At 46.7% G+C, this 19,483-nt stretch overlaps 1 protein-coding gene across 6 annotated transcripts in view; it reads right to left on the reverse strand.

The window, feature by feature from the left end:
• PBX4 (PBX homeobox 4) overlaps window positions 1–19,483 on the reverse strand; it is a 44,071-nt gene that overhangs the window by 14,350 nt on the left and 10,238 nt on the right. For all 6 annotated transcript variants that reach the window (XM_029919128.1, XM_029919127.1, XM_029919125.1 and 3 more), the window contains one exon: window positions 11,278–11,351. In XM_029919128.1, the coding sequence (XP_029774988.1) occupies window positions 11,278–11,351 (74 nt within the window). The remainder of the gene's footprint in view (window positions 1–11,277; window positions 11,352–19,483) is intronic.

Raw genomic sequence — 19,483 nt, forward strand, 5'->3', positions numbered from 1 at the left:
GTACCGACAGCCAAATGTCTAACCAGATGACCAGCAACCCGAAGCCAGCAGATCTGTGTACATGTGTGTGCATAAATATGTGAATCAGAGCCAAGAGCCTTTATCTCTGCACACAAGTGCTTTCAAACGGTGTCAGTGTAAATCATCAGTGTAAATGAAGAGCTATCAATCTATGTCATCCCAGGAACCCAAAGAGAAAAACAATAACTCAAAAGATACAAAAAGAAAAAAATCAATTAAACCAATACCCACTAATGATAAAAACCCTTTGCAAACCGGGGTGGCCTGGTTTTGGCTCAGTTGGTGGAGTATGTGACCCTTGATCTCGGTGTTGTAAGATTGAGCCCCACATTGGGTGGAGAGATTACTTAAAGATAAAACCATTTATTGCTGTTATTTTTTTTTTTGAGAGAGGGAAAGAGAGAAAGTGGGGGAGAGGAGCAGAAGGAGAGAGGGAGAGAATCCCAAGCAGGCTCCATGCCCAGCACAGAGCCCGATGTGGGGCTCAATCCCATGATCCTGGGATCATGAACTGAACTGAAATCAAGAGCCAGACATTCAACCAAGTCACCCAGATGCCCCCAAAATAAAATCTTTAAAGAAAGTAACCCCTAGCAAACCATGAATAGAAAGAACCCTCCTTAACCTGATAACGAGCATCTCGTCAGACCACAGAGCACACTCAGACTTACTGGGGACCCTTTAGAAGCGCTGCTTCAAGTCAGACATGGGCAAGAAGGCCTCTCCTCGGCTCTGTCCTCAGGTGCCGGTGGAGAGGATGAGACAAGGAGCCTGGGAGGGATTGACAGGCACGGTAAAGACCGGAGATGTGACCAACTCAAAGGCTGAAGGATGCCCTGTGTCACTGCAGCAGCCCAGGGGCTCACCAACAACGCCCCTCCATCCTCCATCCCACCCATCTTGGCCTCCAGGTTGGGTCTTCACTGACCAATGTCATTCTAACCACGTGGCCACAGCTTGCCCTCACACTACTCTATCAAGGACCCTTTTATAAATCTAACATCCTGGGGATCACGGCCCTGAGTTCTTAACTCTAAGTGAGGATACTTTTGAACACAGCCTGTTGGTTTTGAGACCTGCCTGCACTGACTTGTCAGGCAATGTAGCCTAGGTCAGTTCATCTAGATAAATCCTTGTAAGTCCCCGAACTTTCTCAGTCCCATAGGACCTTATGGAGAATATCCCTTTAACAAACCCTCATCTGAAATCATGACTGCCATGCACACTAACTAGATAGTTATCAGATTGAGGGAGTACGACATTGTGCAAATTCCCCTAGTTTCTAATGAATCCTTAATTAAAATACATCGCAACCTAAGTGCTGAAACCTCAACCAAATATGCGAATTAATGTTCATTTCACTATACATATGCATTTATTAAAACTCAACAGTTCTGTAATAAACCACTATAGGAAGTAAAAATGATACATAGCTTATTTAGGTTTGTCTTCCTTGCATGTGGCAACAGGCAAAAGGAAAAGATAGTAAAATGCTGTGATATACAACATAGCCAGGCTGAAGTTCTAGAAAATTGGTCCGTGCTCTCCAGTAACGATAAGGCTTTGAGAACATTTAACAGCAACAACTAAAAAACACTTAATGATGATTTCTATCTACATTAAACAATTTCTTTTTTTTATTATTTTATTATTTTCTTAAAGTTTACTTATTTTGAGAGAGCGAGAGAACATGCACGTGTGAGCAGGAGCGAGGCAGAGAGAGAGGGAGAAAGAGAATCCCAAGCCAGCTCAGGACTGCGAGCACAGAGCCCTATGCGGGGTTCAATGTCACAAACTGTGAGACCTGAGCCGAAGCGAAGAGTGGAAGAATCAGGTGCCTCACGAACTGAGCCACACAGGTGCCGCTATTACTTTATTCTAGGGAGAAAGAGCATGTGAGAGAGGGAGAGAGGCAGAGGGACAGACAGAGAGAATGAGAATCTTTTTTTTTCATGTTTATTTTTGAGAGACAGAGCATGAGTGGGGGAGGGACAGAGAGAGAGGGAGACACAGAATCTGAAGCAGGCTCCAGGCTCTGAGCGGTCAGCACATAGCCCAATCCAGGGCTCGAACTTACTGACATTAAGATCATGACCTGAGCCCAAGTTGACCACTCAACCAACTGAGCCACCCAGGCGTCCCGAGAATGAGAATCTTAAATAGCCTCCACACTCGGCACAGAGCCTGATATGGGGCTCGATCCCACAACCCTGGGATCATGACCTGAGCCAATATCAAGAGTCGGATACTCAACCGACTGAGCTACCGAGGCCTCCCAACAATTTCATTTCCCATCCAAAGAAATTCTCCGATTTCAACTGAACAATATGTGAGCCATTGGGAAAGGCCTAGAAACGTCCAAAGCTGGGCTTCTGTCACTCAAGGTGTGACCTTTATTTTTCTGCGTCCTGCATAGGGAGGCGACCAGTCCAGCGATATGCGCATCAACCATGTCCTATCAAATTTTCCAGGCGGGGAATCAGGTTTTCAGACAAGCCAATGCCCTAATTGCCCTAAAGGGAATTATCCCAGGAATTGATGTTAAGCAAGTTCTACGTGACAAGACAAAGGAGTATTTTCCGTCAAAAAAGATTGGTCATTCTCATGCCTTTACCACCCTTACTAATAGCCACCGTGAGCCAAGCCCCTGACCGGACAGGGCTGCGCTGTGAGTACGCCCGGGCTTCCAGGGCTGGCTTTCCAGGTCGGAATCAGAAAACAAGCTAGAAACAAAAGCACAAGATCATTTTAATCAATGGCCACGCCCTAAGAGAAAACCTAAACAGAGTAAAAGATTCTGTAAGAAAGTACGACTTCACAAGAACCTAGGTCTATACTATGGCCTTAGAGTTCCTGGCTCAACCTTCTTTGTAGGTGCACCGGCAATCAAAACCCTTTAGCTTCTGAACTGGTTATTTTTTTTTTTTAATTTTTTTAAAATTTTTGAGACAGAGAGAGACAGAGCATGAGAGGGGGAGGGGCAGAGAGAGAAGGAGACACAGAACCGGAAGCAGGCTCCAGGCTCTGAGCTAGCTGTCAGCACAGAGCCTGACGCGGGGCTCGAACCCACAAACGTGAGATCTGACCTGAGCCAAAGTCGGAGGCTTAACCAACTGAGCCACCCAGGCACCCCTGGTTATTTATTTTTAAGATTTTCACTATTTTTAAATAATCTCCACACCCTGAGATTAAGAGTTACACACTCCACTGACTGAGCCAGCAAGGTGCCCCAAGCTTAACTGAGATAGAATTCATGTGACATACCATCTACACATTAAAAAAGTTTTTTTTTTAATGTTTACTTATTTTTGAGAAAGAGAGAGACAGAACACAAGCAGGGGAGGGGCCGAGAGAGAGGGAGACCCAGAATCCGAAGCCGGCTCCAGGCTCTGCACTGTAAGCACAGAGCCTGACACAGGGCTTGAACCCTCCACCTGTGAGATCATGACCTGAGCTGAAACCAAGAGCGGGATGTTTAACCGACTGCACCCACCCATTTAAAGTGAATAATTTGGGGCCCCTGGGTGGCTCCGTCGGTTAAGCAGCTCAGGTCATGATCTCACGGTTAGTGAGTTTGAGCCCCACATCCAGCTCTGTGCTGATTGTGCAGAGCCTGCTTGGGATTCTTTATCTCCTTTCTCTCAGCCTGTCCCCTGCTCGCTCTCTCTGTCTCTGAAAATAAACTTTAACAAAAATAAATAAATAAAGTGGACAAGTCTGAGGCCCCAGGGTAGCTCAGTCAGTTAAGCATCTGACTCTTGATCTCAATTCAGGTCTCGATCTGATCTCAGAGTTGTGAGTTCAAGCCCCACAATGGGCTCCCCACTGGGCATGAAGCCTACTTAAAAAAACAAGTGAATAATTTAGTGTTTTTCAGTACATTCATAAAGTTGTGCAACCATCACCACTACGTAATATTTTCATCACCTCAAAAAGAAACCCTGCCTTTGTTAGCAGTCATTCCATGTTCCCCTGTCCCGTGCCCCTGGCAGCTGTTAATCTCTCTCTGCCTATTCTAGATATTTCGTATAAATGGAATCATACAATATACAGTCTTTTTTGTCTGGCTTCTTTCACTGAGCATAAAGTTTTCAAGGTTCATCCATGTTGTCATCATGGACATTGTTGGGTTTTTTTTTTTCCATAACCCTTGATTTGTATATTTACATATTTGTATATACTAATCACCTATCTGGCCAATAGAACTTTCCACTTTCTAGACTTATGCTGTCTAATGAGAGCCACCAGCCACACGTGGCAACTGAGCACTTGAAATGTAGCCAGTATGGCTGAGAAATGCCTTCTTTAATTATATCTAATTTGAATTAATCCAAATGTAAATAGTCCCGCTGTGAGAGGCTAGTGCATAGGCAGGACCACAGCTCAGGTCGACAGCAGCAGGGAGAGATAGGCTGGTTAGAAGCAGAGGTTGGGGCGCCTGGCTGGCTTAGTCAGTAAAATGTGCAGTAGTGAGTTCAAGCCCCATGTTGGGCATAGAGTTTGCTAAAAAAAATATCAGAGGCAGGGCACCTGGTGGCTCTGTGGTTTAAGCGTCCAAATCTTGGTTGCGGCTCAGGCCATGATCTCACAGTTTGTGAGTTAGAGCCCCACATCTGGCTCTGTGCTGATGGTGCAGAGTCTGCTTGGGATTCTCTCTCTCCCTCTCTCTCTCTCTGCCCCTCCTCTGCTTGCACTATCTCTGTCTCTCAAAATAAATAAATACACCTTAATTAAAATTTTTTAATGTTTTATTTATTTTTGATACAGAGAGAGACAGAGCATGAGAGGGGGAGGCGCAGAGAGAGAAGGAGACACAGAATGTGAAGCAGGCTCCAGGCTCTGAGCTAGCTGTTAGCACAGAGCCTGATGCGGGGCTCGAACCCACGAACATGAGATCTGACCTGAGCCGAAGTCGGAGGCTTAACCGACTGAGCCACCCAGGCGCCCCAAATATACCTTAAAAATATTTTTAAAAACTCAAGAAGCTTTTCACAAGTGACCCTGAAACTGGGGGACCAGGAAAGGACGCAAGTGATTCCCCAGCTCCAGGAGACCCACTCTTAGCACAGCTGTAAGAAAACATACATGAGACTCAGCCTCAGGCACAGCCAATCAGAAAAGGGATTGGAGTTCCAGAAGAAGTCACACTGAAGTGTAACTGACAGACTAAAGGGTGATTCACTATGAAGATAAACCCAACCATAAGGCTGGACCTACAGATCATGAATTCACAACTGCAACAGACCTGACTAGGTGATGAGGAAGGGAACCAAAGGTAAAAAAAACCTGCCAGGTTACGGGTGCCTGGGGGGCTCAGTCGGTTGAGTGTCCAACTTCGCTCAGGTCATGCATGATCTCACAGTTTGCAAGTTCGTTTGTGACTTTGAACGCTGCATTGGGCTTGCTGCTATCAATGCAGAGCCTGCTTTGGATCCTCGTCCCCTTCACTCTGCCCCTTTCCCACTTCCTCTAAAAAATAAACAAATATTAAAAAAAAAAAACAGAAACAAAAAAACCCCAAAGAAAACCTGCTGGATTATGCAAGCCTGTCAGCTCCTAGCCAAGCCAATGAACAGCGGTCAGGAAAGAACCGGGCGTCCCCTTATGTTATGTGTTATTTTCATTTATTCCTCTGAAAGGCAGCTGGGCATGATCCTGCGGCACAGACGGTTCCCTGGCCCAAAGCAAGGCTGGCGGAGCCGGGTCCCCGGGACTTCTCATTCCTTAAGAGACAGTAAGCACAGAACTGACCAGGGTATACACGCGCTTGAGGCCAGCACAGGGGACAGTGACAGCACAGAGAAGACAAAACAGGCCCCTCTGGGTGAAATGCCCAGCATGCCAGGTGACTTTCCAGGGCACTTCCTGTGCACATGGGGTCTAAGTTGCCCACCCATCCCCAATCCAAGATCCAAATGCTTTTTATAGAAGTTGGCACTCAAGTTCATTTGGAGGCAAAGCCTGATCCAACCAGGGTGTAAGAATTTCCTGCCCTGGTGCTAAATGTCACCTTTGGAATGCAGGCTCTGCCTCGGGACTCAGCAACACAACTGTGCCTAAAATGCAAACAACTCCGAGTTCTGTAGGGCACGGAGCCCCAAGGGTTTCAGGAAAGGCACCGGGCTATTTGGTCCTCTCAGCTAAATTCAAGACTCTCCAAAGATGGTTTATTTTGTTCTCTTAGGACAGCTCCTCTCAACGCCAAGAACAACGTGGGTCTCGAGGGAAGGACTTGGGAGGGAGGACAGACCCCTAGGGTGTCGCTGGTGGTCAGAGGCCTCTGCCAGCAGGGACACCCAGACACCCTGACCTAGAAGCTGTGCCAGGGCCCCTCCCACAGGCCAGAGGGGACAGTGGGAGGCAGTGAGGAGGTGAGGCAGTGCTTCCAGGAATGTCTGCCAACATGGGGCTGACCCAAAGGATGGCTTTCTCCTCAGGATGATACAAAGTCATGCCCAAGACACTCAATCTTCCTGAACCTCATAAAATGGACAGGATGAAAAGGACTTCAATTAATAGGTATCAGTCACCAGGAATGGTTCTTTGTTCAACAAAAACCTAAGGACAGTCCTAGAACGGAGCACATGCCAGGCCCTGAGGTCACTGGAGGAGACAGATGACAAAGGCCCAGAGCCATCATGGACGCAGTGGGAGCGGCGGACGCACAGACGGCACTTGGGACTGGTGGGTGCAGAAGGGCTCCCTTTCTGAGCCAGGCAGGGCGTGGAAGGGGGGCATGCTGTGGGTTACTGGGGTATGACCGGCTCTCTCCAGAGGTTCACTCTGATCATCTGTAAAACAAGAGAGTAAGCATCTGCCCCAAGGCTGCTAGAAGGTTCGGGTGATAATTCCAGGAAGCTTGGAGCTGCCTGACTGCAACCCATTCTCTGTTGATGCCCACTGGGCTTTAAATACTCTGCAGAAGGGGCGCCTGGGTGGCTCGGTCGGTTAAGCGCCCAACTTCGGCTCAGGGCATGATCTTGTGGTTCGTGAGTTCAAGTCCCGTGTCGGGCTCTGTGCTGACAGCTCAGAGCCCGGAGCCTGCTTCAGATTCTGTGTCTCCCTCTCTCTCTGCCCCTACCCTGCTCGTGCTCTGTCTCCCTCTCTCTCAAGAATAAATAAACATTTAAATAATAATAATAATAAATCAATAAACAAATGCTCTGCACAGTTTTGGTCTTTACCCTAAAGGCCTCTTGCAGACTTTAGCCAGAGGGGAATGTGAGGAATGTGGGTTAAATCAAGAAGCAGACATGCTGTGTCCCAGAAGGCCTGGTTCTCAGGATCACCAGTAACGTGGTGACCCACTGGTGCCAGTGTGCGTCATCAGGGCACTGAATAGTTTTCTTTGGGCTAATACTGGGCCATTCCTGTCACAAGGTCGGGAGAAGCTGAAGCAGAGCTGAGCTCTTGTTTACTTTCCTGCCCCTCGCATGTTGGACGCACAGCGATCCCACGGCTGCCCTTCCTAATCGTGAGAGGAGAGACTTGGTCACATTGAACCTGACAACTCAGCCAAGCCATGTGGAGCCCGGCTCGTGGCAATAGCAAAAAGCTTGCACTTTTCTTTCTTTTTTTTTTTTAATTTTTTTTTAATGTTCTTTATTTATTTTTGAAAGACAGAGAGAAACAGCGCAAGCAGGGGAGGGTCAGAGAGAGAGGGAGACACAGAATCTGAAGCAGGCTCCAGGCTCTGAGCTGTCAGCACAGAGCCCGATGTGGGGCTGGAACCCACGAACTGTGAGACCATAACCTGAGCTGAAGCCTGATACTCAACCGACTGAGCCATGCAGGCGCCCCAGCTTGCACTTTCCAAGGCTGAGCAGGGCTGCCCCATTCTCCTGCTACCATGTCTCAGATCGCACTAGGCACCCCAGTGTTTGAGCCAGTTGGTGGACTGGAAAATCGGGAAGCCTGATTTTCTGAAGAGTACCCAGATCAGATGTGTGTGGCTTACGGTCTGAGCCCCATGGCCTCCTTGGGACTCGGCCTAGGGTAAGGCAAAAGCCCCAAGCATGGCCTCTGCAGCCTGGAAGGATGGGGCAGGTGACAGCATGGTTTAAAACAGACACCTCAGCTTGTCCTGGTGGCAGTAGGTATCAGGCCTTTCTTTTTCTCCTGAAACTACGGAGGTTTAAGCTGACGGACAGCTGCACTCATGTCCACACATCCAGAATCAAATGGAGCAAAAAAGATGTGCCCGGACTGTGCACCTGCAGCTCCCAAGACCTGGCTTCCTGTTCGGTTCCAGCATCTCACAAACGGGATAAACATCATCAAGAACTAAAGCTTCCCGAGACAACGGCTGATTGAACTACTTTTAAAAATTGTTTTCATTACTACCAGATTCCATATTTCGCATAGCTAAGCTGTTGTCCCTTAAAAACCTCAGGGTCCCAAACTTCCAAGGAGCTAGGATGACAGAGCCAACTGCCGGGGACAGTGAAGAGCCCTGGAAAGGCTGCTGTGTTTTGTTTTTTTCCCCAGGTTATAGGGAGGCGGACAGCCCAGCCCAGCAGGAGGTACCAATGCTCATTCATTTGTAGGATGATCTAGTTGGTGCAGAGCACAGAAGCGAGTGCTGTGCAGGCAAACTTGTCAAAACCCCTACAAAGCCCAACCTTTGTGCTTCAGTCTTCCAGAAGCCATAGTATCTGCTCCCCATCATTTAAATAAGGAACAGACCAGACAGGTCATTAAACATTCAAACACCTGGGAGAGGCACCTGACGGCGGTGCTTGGTATGGAATGCCATAGCCTTGCAGGGTGAGGGGGGCATCTATGGGGGAGGGCGACTTGACCCTGGGTGTTGGAGCCTGAGGAAGGCATTACATGGGAGCTGTCACAGCAGTGGCCTGGCGGGGGATGGGGTGAGGACTGAGGGGTGAAAAGGGGCCCACATTTGGGAGGAGGATTGGGTATGGGGGGGAGGGGCAAGGAACAACTGATAAATATGTAAAAGTCCTGGGGCAGCTGGGGGGCTCCATCGGGTAAGCGTCCGACTTCAGCTCAGGTCATGATTTCACAGTTCATGAGTTCAAGCCCCACACTGGGGTCGCTGCTGTCAGAGCAGAGCCTGCTTAGGTTTCTCTGTCCCCTTCTCTCTGCCCCTCCCCTACTTGAGCTCTTTCAAAAATAAATAAAACCTAAAAAACAGTAAGTGGAAGTACTGAGGGCGACAGGAGCAGAACTCTAATTGTGAGGACCCATCAGATAAACCCAAATGGAGGGGTCTGCCTATGATCTTCTAGATGGTCAAGGTCATGAAAGCCAAGGAAACACGGGCTTGTCAAAGACCAAAGTGGCACGGTATGTAACATGAGATTCTGGCCTGCATCCTTTTCTATAAAGGACATTGTTGGGACGACTGACAAGGCTTGAATACGGTCTGAGGATTCCATGCTGTGGCGGTATCAGTGTCATCCCGACTCTGAGGGCTGTCCTGGGGGGAGACAGAATGCCTTGTTGGTTGGAAACACACTCGGGTAAGCGTGCAGGGGTCATGGGGCGTCACGGCAGCCACCTATTCCCCAACAGTGCAGGAAGAAAATATCTTTGCACTGTTTTTGGAACATTTATGTAGATCTGTGATTATTTCAAATTAAAAAGTGAAGCACACACAAGCAACCGAGGAGAACAAACTCATAGGTGTGTAGAGAACTCAGAGTACAAAGGCTCCGTAAGCCACGCCGAAGAAAGGCTTCCGGGTTACAAAGTGCACTCGAAGGTAAAAGAGTCAGGGATGAAACATAGCACAGCTCGGCTTTTATGGAAAAGGAAAGTGGTGGTAAAGACAGGAAAGAAAATGTTGACTGCTACCTGGGTTGGGAGCAAGACCATGCAGATCCATCATGAAATATTTCTTGGGGTTTTTTTGTTTGTTGTTTTAATTTTTTTTAATCTTTAATTATATATACATAGAGAGAGAGAGCATGAGTAGGGGAGAGGCAGGGAGAGGGAGACACAGAATCCAAAGCAGGCTCTAGGCTCTGAGCTGTCAGCACAGAACCTGATGCGGGGCTCAAACTCATGAACCATGAGATCATGACCTGAGCTGAAGTCAGACCCCCAACCAGCTGAGCTCCCGTGGCACCCCATGAAGTATTTCTTTGCACTAATAGGGTTCCCCACAAATGTCAGTCTCACCAAATGACTGAGCAGTTCTCATCCAAAGTGTGAAGGTAGTGGATGATGAAGAAAGCCTGAGGAACCGTCACAGATCAAAGGAGACAGGATGACAAAATGCAACGTGGGAGCGTGGGCCAGAGAAAGGGCATTAGGGCAAAGACAGTAAATCTGAATACAGTCTGATGTTCAGTGGAAGAGCATGATACCACCGTTAATGCCTTGGTTTTGATCATTGTGCTACAGTTCTTAAGGTGTTGACATTAGAGGAAGCTGGGAGGGGGGTATAGGAGAACTCTCTTACCATTTTTCAACTTTTCCACAAATCTAAAATTAATTCAAAATAAAATGCTTAAAATTTTTTTCAATGTTTATTTATTTTTGAGAGACAGAGCATTAGAGAAAGAGAGGGAGACACGGAATCCAAAGCAGGCTCCAGGCTCGGAGCTGTCAGCATAGAGCCCAACGCGGGGTTTGAAATCCCAAATTGTGGGATCCTGACCTGAGTTAAAGTCGGACACTTTAATACCCAGGCGCCCCTAAAGTGTTCTTTTTTTTTTTTTTTTTTAACAAAAGGATTTGCAGTGACAGAAAACTGCCATGGGGATTACTTTGAATGCTTAAAACAAATAAAATTATTACTCTACTTTTCTAGTATCTCTTTTTAAAAATATTTATTTTGAGAGAGTGAGTGGGGGAGGGACAGAGAGAACGAGAGAGAGAGAGAGAGAGAGAGAGAGAGAGAGAGGATCCCAAGCAGGCTCTGTGCTATCAGAGCCTGACACAGGGCTCAAGCTAAAATCAAGAGTCAGGTACTTAACAGACTGAGCCACCCGGTTGTCCCTCATTCTTTTCCTTTACCAAAACAACGGAATGCCCCAGGGCCTCTTAGTTCTTCCCTAAGGACAATACAGCTGCTCGTTACTCATTGGCAACAGTATTTCTCCAGTTACAGACTGCAAAATTAATGGGTGCGATACACCCATACACGAGAAAACGGGGCAGACAAGGCAGAGGGGAAGCCTCTGAACCATCCACTGCCAAAGAGAGACGTGGAAGGCAAGACGCTACATCAGGACCAGAGGGTGTGTGGTTCTGGAGCCACAAAAAAAAGTCTTCTCAAGGGCCTACCTGTCTTTTCCTTGATCTCACAGAGCACACTGAAGAGAGCGGGTTTCATCCGATGGCAATTCAGAGCGTGCTTTCTGAAATTGAAGGAGCAGAAGAGAGTGTTAGAAAGAGAAGAGTCATCCTGTCCAGGAGAGGAAAGATGCTTCATATGGACCCTGCCCGTTCTATTGAAAATTGCTTTTACCAAGTTACAGTACAAAAGCATTTATACAAATTGCATTTTGTAAAATTCAAATAGCGCAATACACAAATATTCAAAATATTTCCTTTACGTGAAATTTTAAAATTTTTAATGTTTTTTATTTATTTTTGAGAGGCAGAGAGAGAGAGTGTGAGCCGGGGAGGGTCAAAGAGAGAGGGAGAGACACAGAATCCGAAGCAGGCTCCAGGCTCTGAGCTAGTGGTCAGCACAGAGCCCGATGCGGGGCTGGAACCCATGAACTGTGATATCATGACCTGAGCCGAAGCCAGACGCTTAACCAACTGACCCACCCACGTGCCCCCTAAAGTTTTTTTTTTAATGTTTATGTAGTTTTTGGGAGAGAGAGATCACGAGTGAGGAAGGGACAGAGGCAGAGGGGACAGACGATCTGAAGCAGGTTCTGTGCTGACAGCAGTATCTGACATGGGGCTCCAACTCAAACTGGAAGATTGTGACCTGAGCCACAGTTGGAAGCTCAACTGACTGAGCCACTCAGGTGCCCCTGAAAAATTTTAAACAATGCAAATTTAAGTAATACAAATAACTTGTCAAGAACAATGAACTTTTGGGGCACCTGGGTGACTCAGTAGGTTAAGTGCCCTACTCTTGATCATGGCTCAGGTCATGATCTCACCGTTGTGGGATTAAACCCCACATCAGGCTCAGCGTGTTGCACAGAGCTCGCTTGGGATTCTCTCTCTCCCTACCCCTCTGCCCCTCTCCTTTGCTCTCAAAATAAATAAATAAACATTAAAAAAAAACAACCTATGAACTTTCAAGATCCAGTTATCTCAAAGCTGTGTTCACACTACTGCCCTGTTGTGGCACTTTGATGCATAAGCAGAAATGCCAGCCATCCTGTCCCAGTGTCCTGAGAGGTTAACTTAGTAGGTGTTGGCTGAGCAGTCACTATGTGCCATACACCATTCTAGTGTCATGGACACAGACAGATGAGGCCCCTACCCACATGGCAGTCAAGAGGGAAGGGAGGAGAGACACCAAACGCGCACACAAACAAGACAACATGAGCCACGGCAGGTGCTTTGTGGCAACAAACCAGAGTGACGGCTAGAATGTCGACTAGAGTCTGCATGTCTCTGATGTGACCTCAACGCTGAGATCAGAAAGATAAGAAGTCGGGCAGGAAACAAGAGGCTGAAGAGAGTAATGAATTAGGTGGAGGAAACAGCCAGTGCAGAGGCTGATTTAGTACACACTTGGCTTTTTTAAGAGACCAGGATGCTGTAGAGTAAGGGGTGAGGGAGAGAGAGCCATGAGGTGAAGTTAGGCAAGGGGGAGTCACCTAGAAGAGCCTTGTCAGTCAGGGGAACAACTCTGGCTTTTGTTCACCAGAGATGGGAACGGTGGTTGGCAGAATAATGGCCCCCAAAGGTGTCCGTGTGCCAATCCTCAGAATATGTTACACGGGAAAAAGAACTCTGTGGGTGTGATGCAGGTTAAGGACCCGGAGTCAGGGAGATTAGCCTGGATAACCCAGATGTGCCCAATCTAATCACCCAAGTCTTTAAAAGTAGACAATCTCTTCCAGCTGTGGTCAGAGAGAGAGAGACGCTGACCCAGAGTCAGAGACACTATGCTGTTGGCTCTGAAGACAGAGGAAGAAAACTACAAGCCAAGGAATGCAGGTGGCTTCCACAAGCTGGAAAAGGCAAGGAAATGGACTCTTCCCCTAGGGCCTCCAGAAGGAAGGCAGAAGGAAGGCGGCCCTGCCGATGCCTTGATTTTAGCCCAGGGAGACGCATGTTGGACGTGTAATCTGTTGAAATGGCAGACAATAAGTAAGTCTATGTTTTTAGGTCACTGAATTAGTGGTCATTTGTTACAGTGGCAACAGAAAACCATTACAGGAGGGTGGCTCAGTCAGTTAAGCGTCCAACTTGGGCTCAGGTCATGATCTCATAGTTCATGAGTTCAAGCCCCATGTCAGGCTTGCTGCTGTCAGCACAGAGCCTGCTTTGGATCCTCTGTCTCCCCCGCCCCACCTCCATCCCCCCCACTCTTGTGTGCTCTCGCTCAAAAATAAACAAACATTAAAAAAAAAGAGAGAGACACTTAACCAACAGAGCTACTCAGGTGCCACAAGGAAATGCCAAACTTTTATAAAGTGGCTGCACCATTTTCCATTCCCATCAGCAACTAATTAGGGTTCCAATTTCTCCACATCCTCACCCACACTTATCTTTTTTATTATAGTCACACCAGTGGGTGTGAGGCACTATCTCATTGTGGTTTTGATTTTCATTTCTCTAAAGATAATGACATTTGAACATCTTTTCATCTATTCATCAGCCATTCTTTTTAGGAGAAATGTCTATTCAAATTCTTTGCTCAGTCTTTAATTGGGTGATGTCTTCTTTATTGTTGAGTGGTAAGAGTTCTTTATATTTTCTGGATACTAGACTCTTTGTAAAAATATGATTTGCAATTTTTTTCTCCCATTCTGTGAGTTGTCTTTTTATTTTCTTTATAGTGTCCTTTGAAGCACAAAAGTTTTTCATTTAGTGAAATCCAATTTATTTATTCTTTTGATGCTTGTGCTTTCACCATCATATTTAAGAAACTGTTGCTTAATTCAAGTTTATGAATATTAATGCCTATGTTTTCTTCTAAGAGTTTTACAGGGTTAGGTCTTACACTTAGGTATTTGATTCCTTTAATTTTTGTATATGGTGTTAAGGGTTCAAATTCATTCCTTTTAAAAACATGTTTATTTATTTATTTAAATATTATTTATTCTTGAGAGAGAGAGAGACAGACAGACAGAGCGTGAGCAGGGAAGGGGCAAAGAGAGAGGGAGACACAGAATCTGAAGCAGGCTCTAGGCTCTGAGTTGTCAGCACAGAGCAGGATGTGGGGCTCAAACTCACAACCAAGAGATCATGACCTGAGCCAAAGTCAGCAGCTCAATGGACTGAACCACCCAGGTGCCCCAATGTTTATTTATTTTGGGGGGAGAGAGAGAGAGAGTTGCTGAGAGAGAGGGAGACAGAGAATCTGAAGCAGGCTCGGAACTATTAGCACAGACCCCAATAGGGGGCTCAAACCCATGAGCCATGGAATCATGAGCTGAGCTGAAGTCAGACACTTAGCCCTCTGAGCCAACCAGGCACCCCATCAAACTCATGCTTTTCCATGTGCAGATCCAGTTTTTGTTGAAAAGACTATTCTTTCCCCATTCAATAGTCTTAGCACCCTTGTAGAAAATCAATTGGCCATATATGTATGGGCTTATTTCTGCATTTTCAACTCTGTTCCACTGATCTATTGCCTATCTTTAAGTGAACTGCATTTTTAAAAGATCACTGTGGCTGCTCTGAGACTGGAATGGGAGGCAAAGGGTAGAACCAGGAACGCCAGTCTGGAGGCTATGACAGCTGGAATAGTCCAGAAATGCTACTGGCTTAGTTTAGTTATGGTGGTAGACATAAAAAGCTGATAGATCTTGGGGTGCCTGGCTGGCTCAGTCAGTGGAGCATGTGACTTGATCAAAGCATCCTGAGTTTGAGCCCCATGTCGGGCATGGAGATTACTTAAAAAAAAAAAATAGGCAGAGAGGCCCCTGGGCGGCTCAGTCAGTTAAGCATCTGATTTTGGTTCAGGTCATGATCTCATGGCTCATGAGTTTGAGCCCCGCGTTGGGCTCTGTGCTGACAGCTCGGAGCCTGGAGCCTGCTTCAGATTCTGTGTCTCCCTCTCTCTCTGCCCCTCCTCAGCTCATGCTCTGTCTCTCAAAAATAAACAAACATTAAAAAAAAATAATTAAATTACATTAAATTTTAAAAATGGCAATCTTTGAATTCAGCTATGAAATCAACAGGACCTCCTGATAAACTGGTGTGGGGTTTGGGAGAGAGGAGACTCAAGGATAATGACTACTAGTTTTAGGCTTGAGCAATTGCCTGAAAGGAGATCCCATTAACTACCACAGGAGAGACTGGTATAGAGAAGAAGGAAACAGGTTCAGGAAAGAAGGGTCTGGAAAGCAGAGCTGTGCTTTGATCGGGTTACACTTGAGATTGCTATGGGCTACCCAGGAGGAGGCATCAGATAGGTAGCCAGACACATGGACATGAACTCAAGGTTGGAGATAAGCAACATAGAGATGGCACTTGAAGCCACAAGACTTGCGGAAATCATCATAAGAGAACATAGATAGAAAGAAGTCCATGCCACAGACCCAGGCCTGTGGACTTAGAGAAGTCAACCAGAGAAAACCCTGCAGAAAAGATGGGGACCGAATTGCCAGTGAGGGGGAACCAAGAAAACCAGTTTCAAGGAGAAAAGAGCAATTGTGAGAAATACTTCTTAGAGGCACAGCAAGAGAAGAATCCAGAAGAGACCTTAGATTTAGCCACATGGAGGTCACCAATGACTCAGCAGAGGGCGGAGGAGGCTGGGAGGGAATGGGTGGAGGGAGGAAGTAGAATAGAATAGCAGCCTCAGTGAAAGAGGAAAGAAATGCAGGAGGTGTTTAAGGAAAAGGTGTGCAGTATGTTTTGCTTTTCTTCCGTATTCTATGATGCTCTGACATCCTGGGCCGGGAGAAACTGTCCCTCGCAGCACTACGTAATTCCAGATACACCAAACAGCTTGCAGAGAGCATTCCTTTCCTGCAGACCCAAATCCGAAATCCATACCCCCAACCACTTCTTTATCTACCTCTCAGCAGTAGCCAATACTCCCCTTGGCCTGAATTTCCAGATGGCCAGCTAACAATTAGCGGCCGCTGCTACAGCCCGGAGCCTGACAGGAGTATTTACACTGCCCAGTCATAAACTTGCTCAAACTCGCCTGCCTTGGTTTGCCAGTTCCTTCCCTTGGAAACCATACAAAAGATGCTGGGCCATGCTTTCCCCGCACTCCTTCCCCCTGACGGACTTGGGTGCTTCCCCTTCCCGGGGGTGGCCCTGCCTCCTCCCCTCAGGGATTGTAAGTAATAAACTTCTTTCAAAATTGTCTCCGTGTCTGTCATCTTCCCTTAGGTAATTAAAACAAATTCCAGCTACAAATCAAGATGGGGGGGCGGGGAGTCAAGGGTTTTTGGCTGTTCTTTGTGTGTTGTTAAAGACAGGAGACACTTGCACATGTTTAGATGCCAAAGAACCAATCCGGAGGGGGAATTTGATAATGCAAGAGAGTGAAGGTAATTGTAAATGCAATGGTGTGTCCATGTGTCCAAACTTCTGTGAACTCTGACGAAGTACCACGCCATCTAGTTTAACATTTACTGTTACTATGACTTTATTTTTTTTAATTTTTTATTTTTTAAAATTTTTTTTAGTGTTTTATTTATTTTTGAGACAGAGGGAGGCAGAGCATGAGCGGGGAGGGGCAGAGAGAGAGGGAGACACAGAATCTGAAGCAGGCTCCAGGCTCTGAGCCGTCAGCACAGAGCCTGACGCGGGGCTCGAACACACGAACGTGCGATCGTGACCTGAGCCGAAGCCAGACGCTTAACCGACTGAGCCACCCAGGCGCCCCTGTTACTATGACTTTAAATCTTGTATGCTACCATCTAAGTATCCAGTAGTAAAAGATGCTGCCAAGGCTGGACAATGTACCTAAATATTGGCAACTTCATGACCAAAGTCAAATATGATGAACACCATGACGAAGGCCAAACACCTGCCACAATCCCCTACATCGTGAGTCTCTGGGGGTGTCCTTGTTTCTAGGTACCTTCCAAATTCACCACGCAACCCCCCGCCCCGTGGAATGCCTTTCCAAAGGCTGGAGTTGGGGTGCAGGAATCAGACCCCTGTCTCTGGACCTCAAATATGAAAATGTTTGTGGGGGATGAGATTTGATCTGCAAATCTAAACCCAAATATTCATCTTCCTGATGTGGTGCATGGTAACTGATCACACAGGGTGTTCAGCCTGGAATGTTTTTCTCCTATAGAAGCGGTATTCCCATGAATGAAATGGACTCCAGCTCGACCTTGTTATCTTCTGCAAATGTAATTCTAAAAATGCGAGGAGAGAAAATGAAGTCAGCTGTTCTGCTTCCTAAAGGGAATTCTAGGAATGTTTATCCCCAGCTCAGTTCGCTGTTTAATAAAATACCGTACTTTAGACACAAGTGTAAAGTAAATTTAAAAAATTTATTTTTTAATGTTTATTTATTTTTGAAAGAGAGTGAGTGAGAGAGTGCATGTAAGCAGGGGAGGGGCAGAGAGAGAGACATGCAGAATCTGAAGCAGGCTCCAGGCTCTGAGGTGTCCCCCCCCAATGTGGGGCTTCAACTCATGAACCACAAGAACATGACCTGAGCCGAAGTCGGACACACAACTGACTGAGCCGCCCAGGCTCCCCTAAAGTACCTTTTAACTCACACAAAGTAATTTCACAGGATTTCTTCTGGCTTATTATGAAAAGTAAACAAATGGCTAAGCTTTGGACATGATCTTGGCTTAGAGGTGATCAAGTAGCTGACAGCAAACCATCGATGACTATGTAAATAGAGTGGGGACAGGCCAGTACATTCAGAGCATCACCAAAGGGGATGAACTTATGAGATGGACATTCTGAAGGTGACCTCTCTTTTCTTGTTCAAGCAGAACCTGTGACTTGCAAAGTGGCAAAGATGCTGGAACAGTCTTTCCCCTGCTTATGTTACATTATCTACGGCTCCACGTAGGCAGACTAGAGAGCATCACTGGCAGGCCCCGAAGCCAGCTGCCCTGTCGTGAGAGCCAGGGACTGGAATACAGGGAGCCGGCAGCTGTCAGCCACCGAGAGAACGGAACCTCAGTCCCATAACTGCGAAGAACTGAATTCTGCCAACAATCCCACAAGATGGAAGAGGACCCTAAGCTCCAGACAGGACCACAGCCCGGACAACATCCTGACTACAGCCTTGGGAGACGCTGAGCAGAGGTCCCAGCTCCACTTTGCCCAGATTCCCGACTCACAGAAACTGAGGTCACATATGTTATGTTGTTTCAAACCACTAGGTTTACTTTTAAATTTTTCCTTAAAAAAAAAAGAGAGGAGGCACCTGGGGGGCTCAGTTGGTTAGGCGTCCAACTTCAGCTCAGGTCAGGATCTCACGGTTCGTGAGTTTGAGCCCCGCATTGGGGACTGTGATGACAGCACGGAGCCTGCTTGGGATTCTCTGACTCCCTCTCTCTCTCTGCTCCCCCTCCCATTCACTTGCCCTCTGTCTTTCAAAATAAATAAATAAACTTTTAAAAATCCTTTTAAAAATACCACTAGGAGGGTGCGTGGGTGGCTCAGTCGATTAAGCATCTGACTTCAAGTCAGGTCATGATCTCGTGGTTTGTGGGATTGAGCCCTGCATCAGGCTTTGTGCTGACAGCCTGGACCCTGGTTCAGATTCTGTGTCTCCCTCTCTCTCTCTGCCCTTCCTCTGCTCACCCTCTGTCTCTCTCGTTCTCAAAAATAAACACACATTAAAAAAATGTAAAAACCACTACTAGGTTTATGGTAATTTGTTATGTAGGAAGAGATCTGATACAACTGAACAGATTTGTAAGCCAGTTAGTAGGGACTATGGGAAGAAAAAGGGTCTATGCTGGTATCCATAGCAAGTACATGAGATGTTCTACCCAATCCAAGTATCTGCATTAAAAAACAAAATGTTACTGTTTATGAAGGGCAACTCCAATAAATGATGAATAATAAATCCTTTAAATAATTAAAGATACTTTTGGGGCACCTGGGTGGCTCAGGTGGTTAAGCATCTGACTTTGGCTCAGGTCATGATCTCTCAGTTTGAGTTTGAGCCCTGCATGGGGCTCTGCCCTTGGTGTGGAGCCTGCTTGGAATTCTCTTTCTCCTCTCCTCTCTCTGTCCCTCCCTCACTCATGTTATCTCAAAATAAATGAAACTTAAATAAACAAATAAAGGGGGCACCTGGGTGGCTCAGTTGGTTGAGTGTCCGACTTCAGCTCAAGTCGTGATCTCACGGTTCACAAGTTCGAGACCCATGTTGAGCTCTGTGCTGACAGCTCAGAGCCTG

The sequence above is a fragment of the Suricata suricatta genome, chromosome 12 (genome assembly GCF_006229205.1).
Source record: "Suricata suricatta isolate VVHF042 chromosome 12, meerkat_22Aug2017_6uvM2_HiC, whole genome shotgun sequence".
NCBI classification, from domain to species: Eukaryota; Metazoa; Chordata; class Mammalia; order Carnivora; family Herpestidae; genus Suricata; species Suricata suricatta.